The 20444-nt window shown below is 40.2% G+C and overlaps 1 protein-coding gene across 1 annotated transcript in view; it reads left to right on the plus strand.

Moving 5' to 3' along the window:
• Positions 1-19360, plus strand: part of CHN1 (chimerin 1) — a 110874-nt gene extending 91514 nt beyond the window's left edge. The window contains exons 8-13 of the mRNA XM_070934237.1: positions 449-533; positions 9790-9963; positions 11381-11458; positions 12835-12972; positions 13696-13801; positions 18487-19360. Coding sequence (XP_070790338.1) covers positions 449-533; positions 9790-9963; positions 11381-11458; positions 12835-12972; positions 13696-13801; positions 18487-18658 — 753 coding nt within the window. The 3' untranslated portion in view covers positions 18659-19360. The remainder of the gene's footprint in view (positions 1-448; positions 534-9789; positions 9964-11380; positions 11459-12834; positions 12973-13695; positions 13802-18486) is intronic.
• The last annotated feature ends 1084 nt before the right edge of the window (positions 19361-20444 follow it).

Here is a 20444-nt window from a genome sequence, read left to right on the forward strand (position 1 = left end):
GATCAAATCATAATGACTTTGAATTAGCTGACCTTTTCCGCCCCAATGTAGAAATAGCTTGGCTTATTTTCAACACAATCAAGAAAGCCCCATCTTTTCTCCAGCAAACAGAAATGAGGCACATTCTGGCTTTGGGTTTTCCTGATGGATCTCATGTGCCTGCTTCCAGACTTCCCTTTCATACAGGGAGTTGGAAGTGGGGAAGAATCACTATGCAGCTAACAGGGTGATCCCCAACTATTTCTACTATTGGAGCTTGAAGCAATCTAACCTAACACACACTCTCTTTAAATTTATATTTTGGCATATTTTCCTGTAACAGACCCCACATGCCAGCAAGTTAAATTTGTTATATTATTGCTGTAGCTTAGAAAAGGAGAAGAAAGCTGGTGTGCTTTTGAAAAATCTCTCTCTCTCTCTTTTATTGTTTTCTGCTTTTGTTTTTCAGGTTCATACCTTCAGAGGTCCACATTGGTGTGAATATTGTGCCAACTTCATGTGGGGCCTCATTGCTCAGGGAGTGAAATGTGCAGGTAACAATGACTCAGATTGGAGATGGTGTTTTTTTTCCCATGTAGTAACAGAATTTGTTGCCCTGATCTTTAAACTTAATCTGAAGTGGCATATATTAAAAACTGGATTAAAGATCCTGAAATCTAGAGCTTTCCCAGATAATGTATAATTGTCAGTTGCTAAAACGCAGGAGAGTTGGAAGCGATAAAAGCTTCTGAATTTGCAACAGCGAAATAAAGCTATAAGATATGGTGCAATCAGATCAAGCCTATCTATCCTCATCATATTCCACATGCAACAAATGAATGTCTAGAACAGTGGTCTCCAAACTTCCAAGCACCAGGGACCAGTTTCGTGGAAAACAATTTTTCCACAGACCAGGAGGAATATTTCACGCACGACCTAGATCCCGCACATGCGTAGATGAAGCTTCACTTGCTCGCCTGCCGCATGCACAGACCAGTTCCTAACAGGCCACAGACTGGTACTGATCCAGGGCCCAGGGGTTGGGGACCTCTGGTCCAGAATAAGTATAGTTTTATATGAATGACCAAAACATTGAAAAGAGCTGGACTTTAAAGACTGTTCCTGTTTATCTCTCCATATATGTGCATGGAATGGAACAAAAGCCCTTCTGTAGGTGTCCTTGTTTCTGTTTGCATAGGTAAAGGAAACTTGGGGGGAGGGGGAAGCAGATCTCATTCTGCAAAACTAAAGGCCCTTCAATTGTCTCAATAATTAAGACACTTTTAGCATGTAGAATCATTTGCTTGCAGAAATTGCCTTGTAACATAGCCATTATTGTTGAAACAAATTTCTGTTCATTTTGTCCCTTTCAATATTTTTTTAATTTCTTAAACCAATGTAATTGGTGCATGAATAATGTGCAGTTTAGTATTTAATAGAGCGTAATATATTAAAAAAAGAGATCCGGTTTGTTGTACTGTAGTGGCTAAGACATCAGGCTGGAAACTGGGAAGTCTGTGAGTTCTAGGCCTGCCTTAAGCACAAAGTCAGTTGGATGACCTTGGGCCAGTTACTCTCCCTGTCAGTCCTAGGAAGGAAGGTCAGGGTGAATCACTTCTGAAAACTTGCCAAGAGAAAACAGCAGGACCTGTCCAGGCAGTCGCCAGGAGTCAGTTCTGACTTGAAGGCAGACACATCTACGCATAATATATCAAAAAGAGCTAAAAACCGTTCTTCTTTTGAAATGTTAAATGTTTTCAAGAGCGTGGAACAATTGTTCTTCCTAACTATGATCTAAGTGAAAAATGGGCAAAGAAAGTACAAATTATTATTGTTATTATTACTTTATTCATTAAACATGAAACTCAGTCAACTGAACATTTAAAAATGCATCGTAAATATCATTGACTGGCGCTGATGGTTGATACGGGTTGCTGCCAGCATCCTAGGTATCAATCAAGTACCTTCTCAAAATATATGATGTTCCAAGTAGCGCAGTTTTTTGCAGTTCCGCTGGTGTTATTGCAGGAAGCTGCAATTTGTTGATGTATCTTATAAAATTCTTGGACATGGTATCAAGTGCCCCAATGACAATGGGTATCACTGTTATATGTTTTATCCATAATTGTGTAGTTTCGATGGCCAGGTCGCGATATTTCGTGATTTTTTTCCCACTTCTTTTTCTTCAACTCTGGCATCTCCAGGTAGCACAATGTCAATAAATGTACGTTTCAGTTTTCAACAACTGTGATATCTGACATGTTGTGTTCCAAATGACAATTATTATTATTATTATTATTATTATTATTATTATTATTATTATTATTATTCAGTGTACCTGTGGCTTATTAATTTTGTTTTGCTGCAACTACCTTCCGTCATTGGGGAACTCATGTTAAATGAAGCTCCAGCTAAATCACAGAAGCTAAGGTGAAACTGTGGATTATGAGACTGGCTTTTTCACATAGTGAAATTTAAACCAATCGGATGTTGATTGTTGGATATTAACTGTGATTGTGACGAATAAAATCAGGCATTTGATTTTCTTTTCCTGACACACAAGACAGGAAGGAAGGGTATCTGCAAGGCCAGTGTTCACCATATTTGCCCATGTAACACTCCACCCTAATTTAGCCCATTTAATTATTTCAGATAACTTCGTCTACTAGTTCCTTCGCGAAAACATCTTTCTGTAGAAAGCAGTTTATAAATGGAGTACTCTTTGTCTTTTACATTTATCACACTCAAGTTCACTACGATATTTTTAAGTTTTGACAGGAAAAAATGCAGGTGTTGAAATCTCTTATGTCAGAGGGAAAATTAAAACATGTTGATCACTTTTATTAAAATGGATGGAATGCACTTAACGTTCTTATATTTAGCTGGCTTTTCTTATTTGAGCTTGTAAACCAATAGTAATGATAAAAAGTATAATAGAGAATAAAACCTTTAGAGCAGGTTGGCAGATATTGGATGCAAAATAAACTAAATAGGTTTAGTTAGCCTAAAATTTTACAGCCTTAGGAAGCATACAATATAATAGATACTTGAAAACTAGGGTTCCTGGCTGAAACAAAAACTGCCCTATTCATGATGCCTCAATGAGAGAATTTTAGTCAGATGCTGTTTTAAATCTGATAACTGTTTATTTGTGTTGTTGGCGTGCCCTGCATCTCCTGTTCAGGAATAAAATAGAGAAGACTGTTGGATTATAAAATAAAGCAGCAGAAAGCATTTTCAAGTACTGTTCATGGACAAGGGTAAACTAGTAGGTCTACCTAGGGCAGTGATGGCTAACCTTTTTGCCATCGCATGCCAGGAGATGGAGGGGGCGGGGAAGGTTCACGCGCGTGCATGCCCATAGCCATAATTCTATGCGCCCCGCCCTGCGCATGCGTGCGTGACCCCCTTCCCCCCGCTCCTGGCACACAGAGAGGCTCTGTAGGCTGGGGACAGCAAAAAACATCACTTCCTGTCCAACCGGAAGTTGGAAAATGGGCCATTTAGGGCCTCCAGAGGGCCTCCGAGGGGGTGGGGAAGGCTGTTTTCGCCCTCCCCAGATGTATAGAAAGGATCTGGAGCCAGTTGAGAAAGAAAAATAGGCCTTCTCCACCCACCCACCCACCCCCAGGCTCTCCGAAGGCAGGAAACAGACTGTTTCCTTACTTCTGGTGGGCCCAGAAGGCCCAAAAATCATGGAGCTGAGCTGGCGTGCCCAATGATATGGCCATACGTGCCATAGGTTCGCCATCAAGGACCTAGGGGTTGTTGAACCCAGTTTTACTCCTGCCCCAAAAGCTTATCTTGATTTATGTACAAGTCAGCCCAAAAGATCAGAGTCAGCTGGAGGTGCATTTCACAACCAGAGCCAAATGTGTGTAGTTGAACAGGCTGTTTCAGAAAGCAGTGAAAGTGTTGCTTCAGCCATTTCCTCTGAGAAGCCATGCTAGAATCGGTCACCACCACTTTGTGATCCATGTCTGGAAGCCTGAAAAATGTGAAGGACAGTTCCCTCTCAAACCAGTCTAAGATTAGAGAACTTTGAGGCTTCCTGTGATCCTTTCTAGTTTATCTTGAATGTCCCATTTTAAAAACAGACTGTTGTTCTGTTTGCAAAAGTACGATGGCATAGAAGTGAATATTAAACATTAGCAACTTAAAAGCAATGCTTGAAACAAAGAGTAAGATAAAATCTGCATCATTTTCACCCAGCTATTGACTATTCGAGAAGAGTATTTGAAGGAGCACTTTGTTTGAGTTTAGAATGCTGCTTCTCTTAAGACCGTGATGGCGAACCTACGGCACGCGTGCCACAGGTGGCATGCATAGCCATATTGGTGGGCACGTGAGCTCAGCTCCAGCGCGTGCTGATTTTCGGGCCTTCTGGGCCCACTGGACGTCGGCAAACAGGCCGTTTCCGGCCTCCAGAGGGCCTCCGGGGGGGTGGGGAAGACCATTTTGTCCTCCCCAGGCTCCTAGAAAGCCTCTGGAGCCTGAGAAGAGAGGAAAAACGGGCCTTCTGGCCCCACCGGGTTGTTTCTGGACTCCAGAGGGCCTTTGGCAGGGGTAGGGAAGGCTGTTTTTGCCCTCCCCAGGCTCCTAGAAAGCCTCTGGAGCCTGGGGAGAGAGAAAAACGGGCCTACTGGGCCCACCGTGCCATTGCATGCCAAAAGCGTGGGGAGTGGGGGGGGGTTGTGCACGCATGCATGGGGATGGGGCGCATAGAATTATGGGTGTGGGCACACGTGCATGCGACCACACACACCCGCAGTCCCCCCGGTTTTGGCACACAATGGCAAAAAGGTTAGCCATCACTGTCTTAAGAGTGTATGTGGGGGGTGGGAGAGGAAATAATACAGGTAGTCCTCAAGTTGTGACCATTCATTCATCAACCATTCAAAATTACAACAGTATTGACGAAGGGGGACTTATCCCCAAAGTTGCAACCAGTACAGCATCCCCACAATCACATGATTGTGATTTCCACTTTTCCCTGTCAGGTTCCCACAAGCAAAGTCATTGGGAAAGGCAGCAGGAAATCGGAAGTCACTCCTGCTGCCACTGCTTTTTTGCCCAGCTGTGAACCTGGCCATGCTCAGTAGCACCTGCCTGTAGCACTCCCTCATGCCCTTGCAGTACCTGTGCTCCCGAGTGCCTGCTTGTGGCAACTCCTATAGCACATGCACCTCTACCCATGCACCACCCTGCTTTCTTGGAATTCTGGCTTCTTCCCACTTAATGGCCAAGATGGTTCTGGGGTTACAAAAGCCACCAAGACTGTGGGTTTGTTGTTGCTAAGCAATTAGGTCATTTGATGTTGTGTTGCATGACCACATTGCTTAGTGACAGAAATTCCAATCCCAACTGCTAGTTTCAAGGACTACTTGTAGGAAGATTTTCTTATAAGGTATAAGTAGATGTATAGCACAAAAGGGCACTGGTCTTTTTAAAAAGTTTATTTATAGCTAGTATAATAGGTATCTTTTCTACAGTGCATAACCTACCATGGTAACTAGCCTGCAATTTCTCTCCATCACGATATGTGGGTGGCTTGTCTTTTACTTAGATACGGTTTATATAATGCACTTTCACACTCTATGCATATAGCCACCTACCTTAAAATAATTCTTTAGGGGCAGATTTTTCTAAAGCTTTGAGTGGGAAGAAGAAAAATTGAAGGCCCCGATACATTTTGAGCAAAAGAGAGAATAAACTTTACAGCTGGTTTTTTTTTTTCCTTTTTAAAAATTGTCTTTTAACATTTTAGTGATTTGCTTTCGTGAGAAACAGTATTTTCTCAGCAAGTAGAAGAGAGTATGGAAAACTCCATACTTATGCTCAGAGTTGCAAGACCTCTGTCACACATCTCCTCTAATGGAGCATACTAACGAGGTCGCAGATTTTCTTTCAGTAATACCAGGAAGCTAAGGAGAAGGAAGAAACTGAAGGCTATGAGATACTTTGAAGTATGCGCTTGACCTCCTACATCACAATCTTAAATTTTCCAGGGTTGGGCCAAGTGCATTTAACTCTGCTAATTTTCATCTTATATCTCTGGGATATCAAGGTTTTTCTCTAGTTTAGTGCATTTCTAGTAAGAGCCTTGGTACTACAGTGGTTTAAAGCACCCTGTTATTAACACAGCTGCCTGCAATTTACTGCTGGTTCGAATCTCTCCAAGGCTCAAGGTTGACTCAGCCTTCCATCCTTTCTAAGGTAGGTTAAATGAGGACCCAGTTTGTGGGGGCAATAAGCTGACTTTGTATAAATATACAAAAGTATGAAGGCTATTGCTTAACGCACTGTAAGCCGCCCTGAGTCTCCGGAGAAGGGCGGCATATAAATCAAATTAAAAAAAAAAAAAAATTTCATGGATTTCCACATTCCTATGTTATCCTCCCACAAAGCACCACAGACATCTCTAATCAGGAATATTTAAGAGGAGAGATTAGCAGCCATTTCCTGCCTTGGACTTGAGTTTCAGATTGGGATAATGGCTAAATCTAGGTAAGGATTCATTCATACCCACACTCATTCATAAGATTTATTCAATGGCTCGGGCAAATCACATTTTCTTTTTTTTTTTTTACAGAATAGTTGCAGCATCAAAAACAGTGTCCTGGGTTTCTTGGAGAAAGGATACAAATGGCATAAATGCTTGTAAGACAGTATGGCTGCATTTAGGCTAACCTCTGATGGATAGAGCAAGGAAACAGGAGTGCCAGAACAGTTCATTTACACAAAGAGCTAAAGAGTTAGAAGTCTATGAAAAAAAAGACAAAAAACAACCCTCACTGAAAAGATAGATTCATAGACAGTCTTTGTAACTGATCTGGAAGGAAGTTTAGCTAGATGAAAGTCTTACAGTCCAAGTAGTTTACTTTACCACTAAAAGGCACAAATGCTCTCCTTTCACTCAGGAGGGATGAATGCTACATTGAATGGGCACAAGATACTTTTGGTGTCTCCAAGATTGTAAGTCTGTTTCTAGGAAGAAACATCAAGATTGAGGTAAATGAGCAAGACAATAGTGAATATCTTCTACAAGTTCTATTCCTTGTTCAGGGTATTCAAGCGTAGGTTAAAATTGCCTATGTCATAAAATCCACTCTTTTTTTCTCAGTTAAATGACTTGGTTATCTTCAGTAAATAGCTCCATCCCAGTACAATATATCTTAATAATCTATTCACGTTTTTACTCTACTGAACATTCAGTCCAAATGATCCTGTAAATCGCCAAAGAGAAACATTGCATATGGAATTGGGCACTGGGATTTATCATGCATCTTGGTGGGTCCATCGGTAAACTATACATCTTTTGGGTTCCATAGTAAAATAAAGAATGAGAATGTGGGGCAAACAAATGTTATGCTAATATTTAAGTCTTGGGGTTAGGGTCAGGGTCATATGATCAAATTTGGACATTTGGCAACTGGCTCATATTTATGACAGTTTCTGTATCCCAGGGTTTCTGTTAAGCAAAGTCAATGGAAAAGATAAATTCGCTTTACAACTGTGTTGCTAACTTAACACCTGCAGTGATTCACTTAACAACTGTGGCAAGAAAGGTCATAAAACCAATTCATTCTCGCTTAGCAGTGGAAGTTTTGGGTTCGACTACCTGTATATGGCCTCCCATCTTAAGCAACTCTCTTTAAAAATCTGTACTTTTATATTTATACTTTTATAAGTGAATTGTTGGCCAGGCAGATTTTCTGAATTTCATTAATGATAGGTTGTCCTGTTATTTCAACATGAGAGTGTAGAGGGTTTTGTTGTTTTTTTTAGAAATTCTTCTATAAGATTGCAATCTTAACACTGGGGTCTAGTTGAAAATCTGTGTTTTCAGTTATGTCTACTGAAGAAACAAAATATACCATTCTGATTATTCTCATAGCGTTTTTTCTTGAATTGAGATAAGCTCATATAAAGAACAGCAAATACATATTTTCCTGCATTCTGAGCAAGTATATGTATTCCCAGATCCTAAATTGCCCTTGAATTGGCCCCGAATGCAGCATATCTGAAATAGCTTCTTTCATACACTTAACCTCCAATCCAATTCTGATTTCACAGCAATCCTAAAACTATTAGAACTCTCTAGCTGTCTTTTTGAATAGCATATAAGCTTTTCCCCCCCAGTTTATGTTAGTTCTTAAACCTGACACAGTACTTATTCTTCCCCAGTGTAACTTACAAATATGATGGTTCTGTATTTAACACACTCTGATATTTCTATAATGCATACTTGGCAACTGTATATTTTCATGAATTATAAGCAGGTTGAAGGTTAGGGATGATAAAAATCAAATCAGCAGTAGAAGGGAAAGTGACAGCTCTGCTTATTGTATTCTCAGCAAATATTTGAAATAGATCCTCTTGGGGCAGCCTTAATACAGTGCTTATAGTTCTTGTGTTTGCTCATGCATTAATAAAAGCACATTATTTCAGTTTCATTGGAAAATGTTAACGTTGATTTTTTTTCCCCGTTCCTAAATATAAAACCTTTTCTGTGCTGCTCTAGAAATGAAAGAGAAAGAGCAGCTCGTCTGAGAGGTTTTAGCTTAATGTATCTGAAAATCCACTTCGCAATGTTTTTTGAAGCTTTTTGCCAGCTAATAAAATTAAATGTGGTCTAATCTCCTCTGCCTCGGTGGTCTGAAAAAACTGCAAAACATTTGGGTAACCTGATAACGAGATAAAGAGTATTGCTAGTTTTAGAGGCTTTGAAGGAGAGCAGCAATGAATTCAGATGATTCCTTTTCATAATTATGTTTCTGCTTTGACTCACATGCACGCACACACGTACGGGGGTGGGGGAGGGACAAAGGTTGGTGATAAAACATACTCTTTGCATCAAGAAAGGACTGGGGGCTGTTGGCAGAATCTCAAAGGAGTTCCAGTAGCAGGATTTGGAATGACCTCTCTTTGGGTGGGGCATTCCAGAATCAGTATTGGATGACTTCAACATAAGGTGCCCTTGCAAAATCCACTCACTCATGCTTTATGGTAACCGTAGGTAAGCTCTGGCTTGAGCTACAGCAGGGTGTCAAACTCAAAGCCTGGGGGCCGGATGCGGCCCTTAGGGTCTTTAGATCTGGCCCGCGGGACCTCCCTGGAAACAGTGAGTGCCTCTGCCAGCAAAAATGGAGCTTGGGAGGGGCCGCAAGTGTCTCTCCCGAGCTCCATTTTCGCTGGCAGTGGGTTGCAGGAGGCTGTTGCAGCCGAAAAGGGAGCCCAGGAGCCTGTTTTTGCTGGCACAGCACTCAAGCCACCACAGGTGCCCCTGACACGAGTGACGTTGAGCTGGCCATGCCCACCCTGGCCCCCCGAGGTCAAACACAATCCTTATGCAGCCCTCAATGAAATTGAGTTTGACACCCCTGAGCTAGAGGATGTTCAGGCAGTTCACTGAGCATAACTTCACACGTCTTTTGGATGTGTCCACAAAATTTATGGTAGGTAGCTAGAAATGTAACCTATTTGTTCTGCTGCCTTTGAAAGCTTCCAAGCTAAAAACGTATTTTGCCACTAGCAGAATCACCCAGCTCTAGTGATGAATGACCCGGTTCCCTAATTTAGTGCGCTAGAATTTTAAAAATTAAACTGACAGGTATCCCACACCTGGTTAGCTGCAAAGACTGACGTCGCGATTAAGTGAGAATGGATTCTGTGCTGTTATGACTCACATCCTGCATAAATCCACACAACTGTAGCCGTGTCTTTGGGAACGTTGCATAGTTTACAGGTACAGTTTCATTGCGCTGAATCTCACGCTAACGTTTCTTTTTTGTCTTCTTCTTTCATCAGACTGTGGCTTAAATGTTCATAAACAATGCTCCAAGATGGTCCCGAATGACTGCAAACCGGACTTGAAGCATGTTAAGAAAGTGTACAGCTGTGATCTCACTACGCTAGTAAAAGTACACTTAACAAAGAGACCAATGGTTGTAGACATGTGCATTAGAGAAATTGAGTCAAGAGGTAAAGTATATTTATGTGATTTGGTTGCCTTGCTAATAATCCTGTTAAATTGATCTTACTCAGTTGGGGGCTAGCGCTAACTAGTTTTACCCAGGGTGGTCCTAAAATTATCGGTGGCCCTGGAGAAAAATAAATCTAAATTCCATTCATTTAGAAAATAGCATTATATAGCAAATCCCTATATTCCTTTCTTTTCTTTGATACTACCGAGATAGAAAAATATTGTTCCATTAGATTTGGATGATATTTATGCTATTGAGAACTAACATTCCTTTTTTTAAATCATTTTTGTGAGAAATATATTTCCTCCTCCAAGTCTTTCTTCGCTATGCTTGCTTGTTTGTTGTTACCTACATAACTTTATATGTAAATCAGTATAAATATCCAATATGAGAGGGTTATTTTCAGATTCTTTCATCTACTTTTCATTCATTCTATTTGACAATCAATCTCTGTGGTGTCCGTGGTGAAGAAATGGTTAAGAACCATCGTTCTGATACTTTTTTATGCAGGACCCATCGCTCTTCCTGAACTTTTTTTTTACTTCCTTCACTCATTCTTTCACAGTTATCATAAATGATTACATCAATCATCCTTTTTTATTCTTTTCCTGTGTGTACATATGAACTGCACATAAACACAATTCAAAACAGTGACATTTATTTCTGAGCAAACAGCTGACAGTCAATATTCTCATTCATTTGGGGGGTTCCAAATGGCCCAGTCAGTTCTTCTATACTCTTTCATAATAGTTGTGTGTGTGTGTGTGTGTGTGTGTGTGTGTGTGTGTGTGTGTGTCAGCAGCCTAAAAAACCTCCCTTTTTACAATCCTATAGTTCCAACTGACATCAAATAATACTTTATGTACATTTTAGCTCTTTCATTCATGATTAAACCTATAATACTATGTATGTATTTATCAGCTCTGTTTCACAAGCAGAGATAGCCTTCATCACATCCCTTTCTTTTCTCTTAGTTTCAAAGACACACCAAATATCTATTTTGTTAGTTTGTTAATCCATTTTTTTAACATTCCCTATCTTATATTGCATCACAATCTTTGATATGTCATGGATGTCACCAGATGGGCCTGAACCCATCTTGGCTTCAATTGCACATAATTTCTTGGGCTTAATGTTTATTACTTCTTATCTGTATTTTGTGTAAAGCTATTTGCCTTAAAAGGAAAAGCATGATGAGTATGTATGTATGCATGTATGGCATCTTCTTTATTCTGGAAACATTATCATAAATATGTTTGCACAGAATAATTGAAAGCTGGTTATAAAATTATGCTGAGTAAGAAAGTTGCAGCTTTAAAAAAATGAGCTCTGGTTTATGTACTGCTAATCGTAAAGTACACGTTAATCAGAAAACATAATGATTGCTTAATCTAGCAATGATTTTAATTTAAAAGGACTCAATTCTGAAGGACTCTACCGAGTATCAGGATTCAGCGACCTAATTGAAGATGTCAAAATGGCTTTTGATCGAGGTATGTTCTTTACTCTGTGCTTACCATAATAATTACCTCTGTCATATTTGCTAGAATCCAGTGAATGAATATTGCATGACTAGTATTTGGTTCTCTGAAAGCAGTCCTCTCAGCAGTACCAAATATGAAGCATTTTTTAACCTGCATGAGCTTGGGATGCTGTGATATGATGTGCTTGGAAGGTTAGATCGGTGGTCCAGGGAAGAATTAAAATTAAAAACAAACTAGTATTTGAACTATTGGGCATGCTTTAAGTAGTTGCTTAGATCTCAGCCATTTCACAGCTCATTCTCTCCCAAAAAAGCATGGAGAATTAGGTTTGAGTTCTAAGAGTGGCTTTAAAAAGCTTTCAAAGTGCACTCTTTGTGATTACTTAGTACTACTACAACTTCCATGTCGGAAACCCCAAAGTGCTTCCATGATGAAAGGGTTTGCTACTAATGTCACCTTGCCTGGGGGAAACCCAGTTGAGAGCTCCTTTCATGTCCTTATAAGGTTGCCCACCAAAGTGGTACCCATTTATCTACTCACAGTCACCCGCTTTTGAGCTGCTGGGTCAGCAAGAGCTGGAGGGTGTGACCAAAGCTCACCCTGCCCCACAGCAGCAACCAGGTCTCGAACATGAGCCTGCCCAGCCTTCATCAGTCCAGCCTTCTAACCTCTTGAGCCACCGTGCTCTGATTACTTATAGTCATCTGACTTACTGTAGCAATTATTCTTATTATTAATACTAGGAGGTTACTGTAATTAACTTTTTTTAATCATGCTAATTTGCTAATGAGGCTAAAATTTGGATTTTATTAACTTTTAAAAGTTGAAGGTTGTCTTTGAATATGATTTTGTGCAACCTTTCCTAATCTGACATTCTCAATATATGTTGGACTATGCTTCTCACTATCTCTAATGGTTGGAGATTTTGGATGCCATAGTGTCTCATTCTACCAATTCCATTGTAGGTGTAACAAAACAAGAAGAAATCTGCTGCTTCATGTCTGACTTTCTATGTCATGGCACTTTTTATTTAAAAAATAATCTTGCATTTGAAAGGCATAACACCACCCAAATCTCATTGAAATCAATTACAGTTCTGTGATAATAGAAATTAAAATGGCCATGTAGTCTACAGCTGAATCACAGAGCCCAGCTATTGTGACCACAGGCAATTTTCTCTATCTTATATTTTATTCTTTGCACAGAATTCTTGAAAAGTGCTGTTTGTCTTCATTTCAAAATGCATTTTACCTTGTTCCTTCTTTTGTATTGTATGTACAACAGTGTATGTATTGTTTTAAATATCATTGTAAATTACAATTCCATTCGTTAAAATTATGTACATTTTATATTTGGGGTCCCCCTCCCTCTTTATTTATGTACAGATGGGGAAAAAGCAGACATTTCCGTGAATATGTATGAAGATATCAACATTATCACTGGTGCACTTAAACTCTACTTCAGGGACTTGCCAATTCCATTAATCACATATGATGCCTACCCCAAATTCATAGAGTCTGCAAGTAAGCCTTAAATTGTATCATTTCTCAAATGGATACTTTTATTACCACGAAATTTGTCTAAATTGTTCATGTTATGTTTGTTTGAAACAAGGGATATATGTATATTGCAGAGCCAGTTTTTCTCATCTTTAAAGAGCTAAGCCATATTGCAACTTTTGAAGAAATCAGCATTTTTTTTAGTAATAGAAAAAATATTCTGAAATAGAAAGTCGGTTACCAGTACACACAGTATTATTGGACAATTGATTATCAGAGATTTTGTGGCCGCATTTTTGAAGGTGGTATGTGCAATTTATGAAGAACAGTTAGTCCTTCTGTCATAGATGTATGCTTGTGGCTTTGGTATTTTTAATATCTCGGCCAGCCATTCAGATTTAGTTAACAAGAGGATTAAATAAACTCACGTATATCAGTTTATTTAGGTAAATAATACCTCTAAAATACCAGAATGTGTTCAGATTGAGCATTTTTCTAGGCATGGGCATGTATGAGTCATTACTAGCTTGAAATGGAAGCCAACCAAATGCTCCTAAGAGACGTCTCCAGCCGTCACCTTCTTTTGACGTTGAATATGAAGCTTTCTACTTTTCCTTTCCTGGCGCATAATTCATTCAAATAACATTAAAAATGTGTTATATCAGGAAACATGGGTCTTGGAAGAAGCTTCTCTAACTTTATTTTGTGCATCTTTGGGCTTAAAAGTTTATCACGTTTCAATTTCAGAAACCACAGATCCTGATGAACAGCTGGAAATACTTCATGAAGCATTGAAGCTACTGCCGCCTGCGCATTGCGAAACCTTACGCTATCTTATGGCACATTTAAAGAGGTATTAAGTGAAAGGATTTGTCCTCAATTCAAGCCCACCAAGCAATTGTTCCAGGTTCTTGTGCTAACTGCTTCCATTTTTAAATCCTTTGGTCTCTACATATATGACCTTTTGCTGATAACCTCTGGCTGAGCCAGGGTAGGTGTGATGCAACCATCCTAAGTTTTCTTGATTTTTCAGCAACCCTAGATACCACTGATCATAGTATCCTTCAGGGAGAGGTCTGACAGAACCCCTGGTTTTCAGAATGCCTGAAATTTTTGATGCTCTCACCTCTCCATCTACATATTGATGAAACTGTTGGGTAAAGACATCTATTGACCATCAGAACACCTATGATGCTCAACTGTATATTTTGGCCTCTGGTTGATCACGCTGTGCTATTGAAATCATATTCTAATTCCTGGAGCCACTTCAAAGATGGACTTGATGAGGAAAAATAGGCTCAAAATCAAACCTGATAAAACCAAATCTCTTGGTTCTGGTAGTTCTTAATGGGATTGCACTCCCCCATTCAATGTTGTGTGCAACCTAGGGTCCTCCGAGATCAGGGGTATCAAACTCGATTTCATTGCGGGCTACATCAGGGTTGTAATTGACCTGGGGGGGGGCCATGGCCAGGATGGGGGTGGCCAGCTCAACATCACTCATGTCAGGGGCGCCTGTGGTGGCCCGAGCACTCTGCCAGCAAAAATGGGCTCCCGAGCTCTGTTTTCAGCTGCGACAGCTTCCTGTAATTCTCTGCCAGCAAAAACGGAGCTTGGGAGGGTCTTCCACAGCCCTCAGGAGCTCTGTTTTCAGCTACAACAGCATCCTGCAATGCTCTGATAGTGAAAACTGAATTCACGGCCCTCTCGAGCTCTGTCTTTGGCTGCGACAGCCTCCTGCAATCCTCTGCCAATGAAAACAGAGCTCAGGAGGGCCGCACATGGCCCTCCCAAGCTCTGTTTTCGCTGGCAGAGGCACCGTGGGCTGGTCCTTTGCTGTTTCCAGGGCGGTCCTGCGGGCCAGATCTAAGCACCCCACAGGCCGAATCTGGCCCTGGGCCTGGAGTTCGATACCCCTGTCCTAGACTCATAGCTTGTGCTTGACAAGCATGTAGCAACCTCACTAGGAAGGTGTTCACACAAATTCACCCAGTGTGCCAATTATTGCCCTTTCTGACCCAGACTCCTTTCCTATAGTTACTCATGGCTTGGTCACTTAGTGTGGTTGATTGCAACATTGTCTTCATAAAACTGTATTAGAAGACCAAAATTCACCCATATTATCAAATATCAATGGGGAATAAATGGGGGAATTCCTTACTGGAGGTGATTGCAAGTTTGATGGCAGACTCCACCTCCCTTCCCCCCCCCCGCCCCACCCATTTATCTTTTTTTATATTACCATATTGATGTATTTATTCTCATTTTACTCCCTTGTCATTATTTACTTTATTGTTCTATTATTTTACTTCTGTTCTGTTTGCACTTCTTTCATTTTCTTCTTTTTTACTATTGTAAGCCACCTAGAGTAACCCCACAGTGAGATAGGCAGCAAATAAATTCAACAAATGAATAAATATTATCAGATTAACGTTTTACATCTCCAATAATCCACCTAGCTTGTTTCATAGAATAATCTGTCTCTGTATAGGTAGTCCTCTACTTATATCCACAATTGTGCCCAAAATTTATGTTGTTAAGTGAAAAATTTGTTAAGTGAGTTTAGCCCCATTTTACGACCTTTTTTGCCACAGTTGTTAAGTGAATCACTGCAGTTGATAAATTAATAACCCGGTCGCTAAGTGAATCTGGCTTCCCAATTGACTTTGCTTGTCAGAAGATTGCAAAAGGGGATCACATGACCTTGGGACAAAGCAACGGTCATAAGTATGAATCAGCTGCCAAGCAACTGAATTTTGATCATATGATCATGGGGATGCTGCAAAGGTTGTAACTGTGAAAAATGGTCATAAGTCGTATTTTTCAGTGCCGTTGTAACTTTGAATGGTCATTCAATGAACTGTTGTAAATAGAGGACTACCTGTACTAGCAATTTTTCTGTCTGGTCTTACTTCACCAACGCTATCTGCTCTATTCTTAAACTGGGTGTGTTGGCCGAGTTCTCTAAACATGCCTGTGGAGCAGTGGTGAAATCCAATTTTTTTTACTACCAGTTCTGTGGGCATGGCTTGGTGGGTATGGCTTGGTGGGCGTGGCAGGGGAAGGATACTGCAAAATCTCCATTCCCGCCCCACTCCAGGGGAAGAATACTGCAAAATCTCCATTCCCAATCCACTCGGGGGCCAACCGTAGGTGGTATTTGCCAGTTCTCTGAACTGCTCAAAATTTCCGCTACCGGTTCTCCAGAACCAGTCAAAACCTGCTGGATTTCACCCCTGCTGTGGAGCCTCTGCTTCACTGTTGGAAGTAACCTTGGCTTGGGACTTCCTCATTTTATTTAATTGGAGGCATCTGAATTTGCAGTTGGAGGAACAGAACACCACTCAGTTCTGACTCCGGCCCTTTAAAATACCAACTTGAAGAGTCAATTCAGGGCAGACTTCAGAACCCTTTGTTCCCAAACTTACAGCTCCTGTCTGTTGTTATAGGTGTCTGGCATGATTTAATTCCACATTAAACAGAGCCTCTGGGATGGTTTTTTTTTTTTAATGTTTTCGTTATAATTCATGAACTTTCCAATAATGGAAATCTAGTTATTTAACGACTAAATCCTTAATGGCATTTCTCTTGAGTTGTAAATCAGTAATATCCGTTAGAGCTTTTGTTTAGTCTGCTCAAAAACTAATTTACAAATGTGAGGGTTTTTTTCTGAAATAGGCAATTAGCCACCATAAAGCAAATCATAGCCTCTCAAGACAGCAGTTTGTATGTATGTTATGCCATTAAAACAGAAACAGGGAGGGGGCAGCTGTTCCTACTGTAGCCATTAACTAGATGCAGAAGGTGGGGGATCTGCAGCGGTCCGTCTTTCTGTAGTGGCTTTGGAAGTGGTTGGATTGCGTTTTACTACTTTATATCATGAGGGTAGAAGAGGCAAGGGTAACCTTTTATAAAGGCACATGGTCTTACTCACGTCTAGACTTTTATCCTTCCACTGTGGAATTCATAATGGCACGTGAGTCTCAAAATAGCTTTTACTTGTTTATATGTTGACTTTCCGAACATAAATCTTTTCCAGCTTGTTTACAAATAACATCCAAATACGTGTTTTAAAACACCATAAACTAAACGATGCCATCCCATAAAGAATCATCAAGATCCTTTCCAAAGGGTAGTGGGAAGTAGATGGCTCTGTGGAGGGAAGAATTCTCCAAGCAAAATAAGAGCAAAAATTGGAAATTTCTCTCCTTGACCCCCTCCCTCTTCTCCCTGCCTTGTTCATGGCTTTAAAGAGTCTAGTTGACCATGTAGAAAATGGGGTGTTTGTCTAGTCCCGCTGTGGTATCAGGGTGCAATCAACTGACCATTGCCTTATATAGTTACCTCTCAGGTACCTCAGGTACCTTCAGAGGGTTGTCAACCTCTCAGCCTAATTTTATTATGTAAAATTATTTTAATTTTCATGAATAGGAAGCTACCATGCTGCAAAGCATAGCATCAGTCATAAGAATAAAATATTTCTGGTAATACCTTGGTATTAGGCCCAAAAACATTGGGTCTAGGAACTAAACCCTAGACCCTAAAGGAATTAAATAGGAACTAAAATAATGAGTGCTGAAGGCCAGTAGTTTGTTTGCCTGCTGGTACATTGGTGCAACACATCTAATATTTTGCAAGAATGCCTGTACCGTGGTATAACTGGCATCAAAAAGTGAAAGAACCTTGCACAAGATGGATGGATTAAATAAATAAAGGAAAAGAAATGTTGGATAAAAAGCCACCTAGCTCAGTCTCTTCTTTCTGCTGATAGCCAACCAGAGAACAATAGCAATTTTCTGCTATTTTTACCAACATCTGATCTTCAGAGTTACTTTGCTTCCTATCACATATAACATTAGCATTGCAAGTACACTAAAAACCTCACCTGGCATGAATTTGCCCTATCCGTAATATAAGTAGATGCTGCATAAATATTTCCTTGTATCGTGAAATGTCTCATTGTTCATTTTTCTTCAATGATCCTGAATTCTAGTAGTATTGTATGAGAGAAAGAGGAAAGATCTCATCTACTACGACAACTCTATTTAGAACTTGTCTAAAGCAAACTAGTTCCTATTAGCTACAACTAACTGGCAGCTGAAGAAATCTTTTGCTATGTTGGCAGTGGTCTGTGATGTGCAAGGAATCAAACATTCTCAAGATCAAGATAGGTGTGTGTGTGTGTGAGAGAGAGAGGGGGAGGAAGAGAGAGAGAGAGAGAGAATAAATGAGTCACTCTTTGTTAGCTCCAGTACCTTACTCACAAGACATCTAATATTTTATTTTCTTCCCTTCAATCTGCCTTATTGTTGCCTTATCCATCGTTCTTTATCAGCCATATTGGAGCATTTCCATAACTGTTAACGAGGGAACACTGAGAATTTTAGCTTTGCACAAAGGCTGCAGTTATGACTGTTCAAGCTACCTTTAATTTGTATTTCACGTGACCCTTTTCATTTCTGGGTCGACGAGATCACGATTACAGCTCGTTCAGGCTTTTGCTGGCTTGCATTTTAATCACATTCTGTCTTGTTCCAGGGTAACTCTCCATGAAAAAAAGAACCTCATGAATGCAGAAAACCTTGGCATTGTTTTCGGACCAACCCTTATGCGAGCGCCCGGGCTAGATGCAATGGCTGCCCTGAATGATATCCGTTATCAGAGACTGGTGGTGGAGATGCTTATAAAAAATGAAGATATTTTATTTTGAACTTGGAGTACGTGTGCAAGGGTTTCTTGGTGGATGGCGAGAAAAATCAGAGGACTGTGAATAATTGAGCCAGCTCCTGTAGCTGAATTTTTATTGTGAGCTTGTGCTGTGTGAAAGGTGTTTCTTATGTTGCTTTTGCCCATACAGAAAATATTGGGGAGAGGTGATTATATGCTCTACTTCCCAGGATTTATAGCTGTGTGGGCTGTTTCATCCTAGTCCAGAATTTCTGTTAACCTGGTCTGCTTCTTGCTCACCTCTTTTGTGAGGCTCAAAGGGCACAGGAGAAAGAGTCAGCATCTGAATTCTGAAATAGTCTGTGACTGTGATTTAGCATGTTTCTCAGTGTCAATCTGTGGTGGTTTCCTGCTCTGTTTTGTAATTGGTCTTTCAGAGGGGGAGGGGGGAACAAACTCCAGAGAACCAGAACTTCTAAATGTTTATTGACATCTCCTGTCGTTCTTTTCCTACTTGAAGGATAACTTTTGTTGGATTTCATAACATATCTTTTAACTGCTGGAAATACATTTTCATGTACCAGAAACATATTCTGATTGCCATTTTAAGTAAAGCCTTTTAGTGTATTTCCAGTTAGAGATGGCAACACTGAATGAATGAAAATGGCTTTGTGGTTTTCAGTTGTCTTTTGTACTTCTGATGGGCATGCATATTAATTTATTAAAGTTTTGCTTTAGAACCTTACCAAGCTTTATTTATATATTTACTGGGGGGGGGGGTTGTATAAATAACTCATAGTGGCGGACATACATAATGCTTCTCCCTCCTCTTGTTTTCCCCACAACAACAACACTGAGGGTTAGGGTCTCCACATTGTTGACTAATTTTCCAGCAGTGCCAAATTTTCTATGTTATGAATACCCCCAGGAACATCAAATCTATTGCATACTTTTGTGTCATCAGCAAGAAGACAAACCTTATCTAGCAATCCTTTTATTGTATCCATGAACCATGGTGGCGCCGTGGTTAGAATGCGGTATTGCAGGCTATTTCTACTGACTGCCAGGCATTCGATCCTCACCGGCTTGAGACTGACTCAGCCTTCCATCCTTCCAAGGTCAGTAAAATGAGGACCCAGATTGTTGGGGGCAATATGCTGACTCCGTAAACAGTTTAGAAAGAGCTATAAAGCACTGTGAAGTGGTATATAAGTCTAAGTGATGTATCACTTAACAAACACATTGAACAGAACAGGATCTAGGACTGATCCTTGTGGTACAAACATCAAGAATAGAATAGAATAGAATTCTTTATTGGCCAAGTATGATTGGACACACAAGGAATTTGTCTTTGGTGCATATGCTCTCAGCAAACATGGTTAAGCCTTAGCCTGTACAACTTCTTTTATGAGCACATTACATGGAACTGTATCAAATGCTTTGCTAAAATCCAGATCGGCTATGTTTACAGTATCCTCTTGATCCAAAACATTTGTGACACAGTTAAAAAAAATCAGTCAGATTAGTATGATATAATCTGCACTTGGTAAAGCCATGCTATTTTGGGTCCATCAACTTGTGCGCTTTTAAATGTTCATTAATCCTTTTTTTTTTCCCCAGGAGTGATTCCATTAACTTCATTACTACAGATGTTAAGCTCACTGGCCTATAGTTTCCAGCTTCCAGAAATATTGTAAACAACATAAATTTAAGGGACTCCTTCAGATTACTTCAGATATAGTGGACTTGGTCCAGGGGGCCTTGAAGTCAGAAAAAATGACTTATGATTTAAATGTTTACATTTTAAAAAAATAAATGAATCCAAAACA

Source organism: Pituophis catenifer, unplaced genomic scaffold (assembly GCF_029215685.1).
Source record: "Pituophis catenifer annectens isolate HBS135680 unplaced genomic scaffold, rPitCat1.0.hap2 SCAF_1, whole genome shotgun sequence".
NCBI classification, from domain to species: domain Eukaryota; kingdom Metazoa; phylum Chordata; class Lepidosauria; order Squamata; family Colubridae; genus Pituophis; species Pituophis catenifer.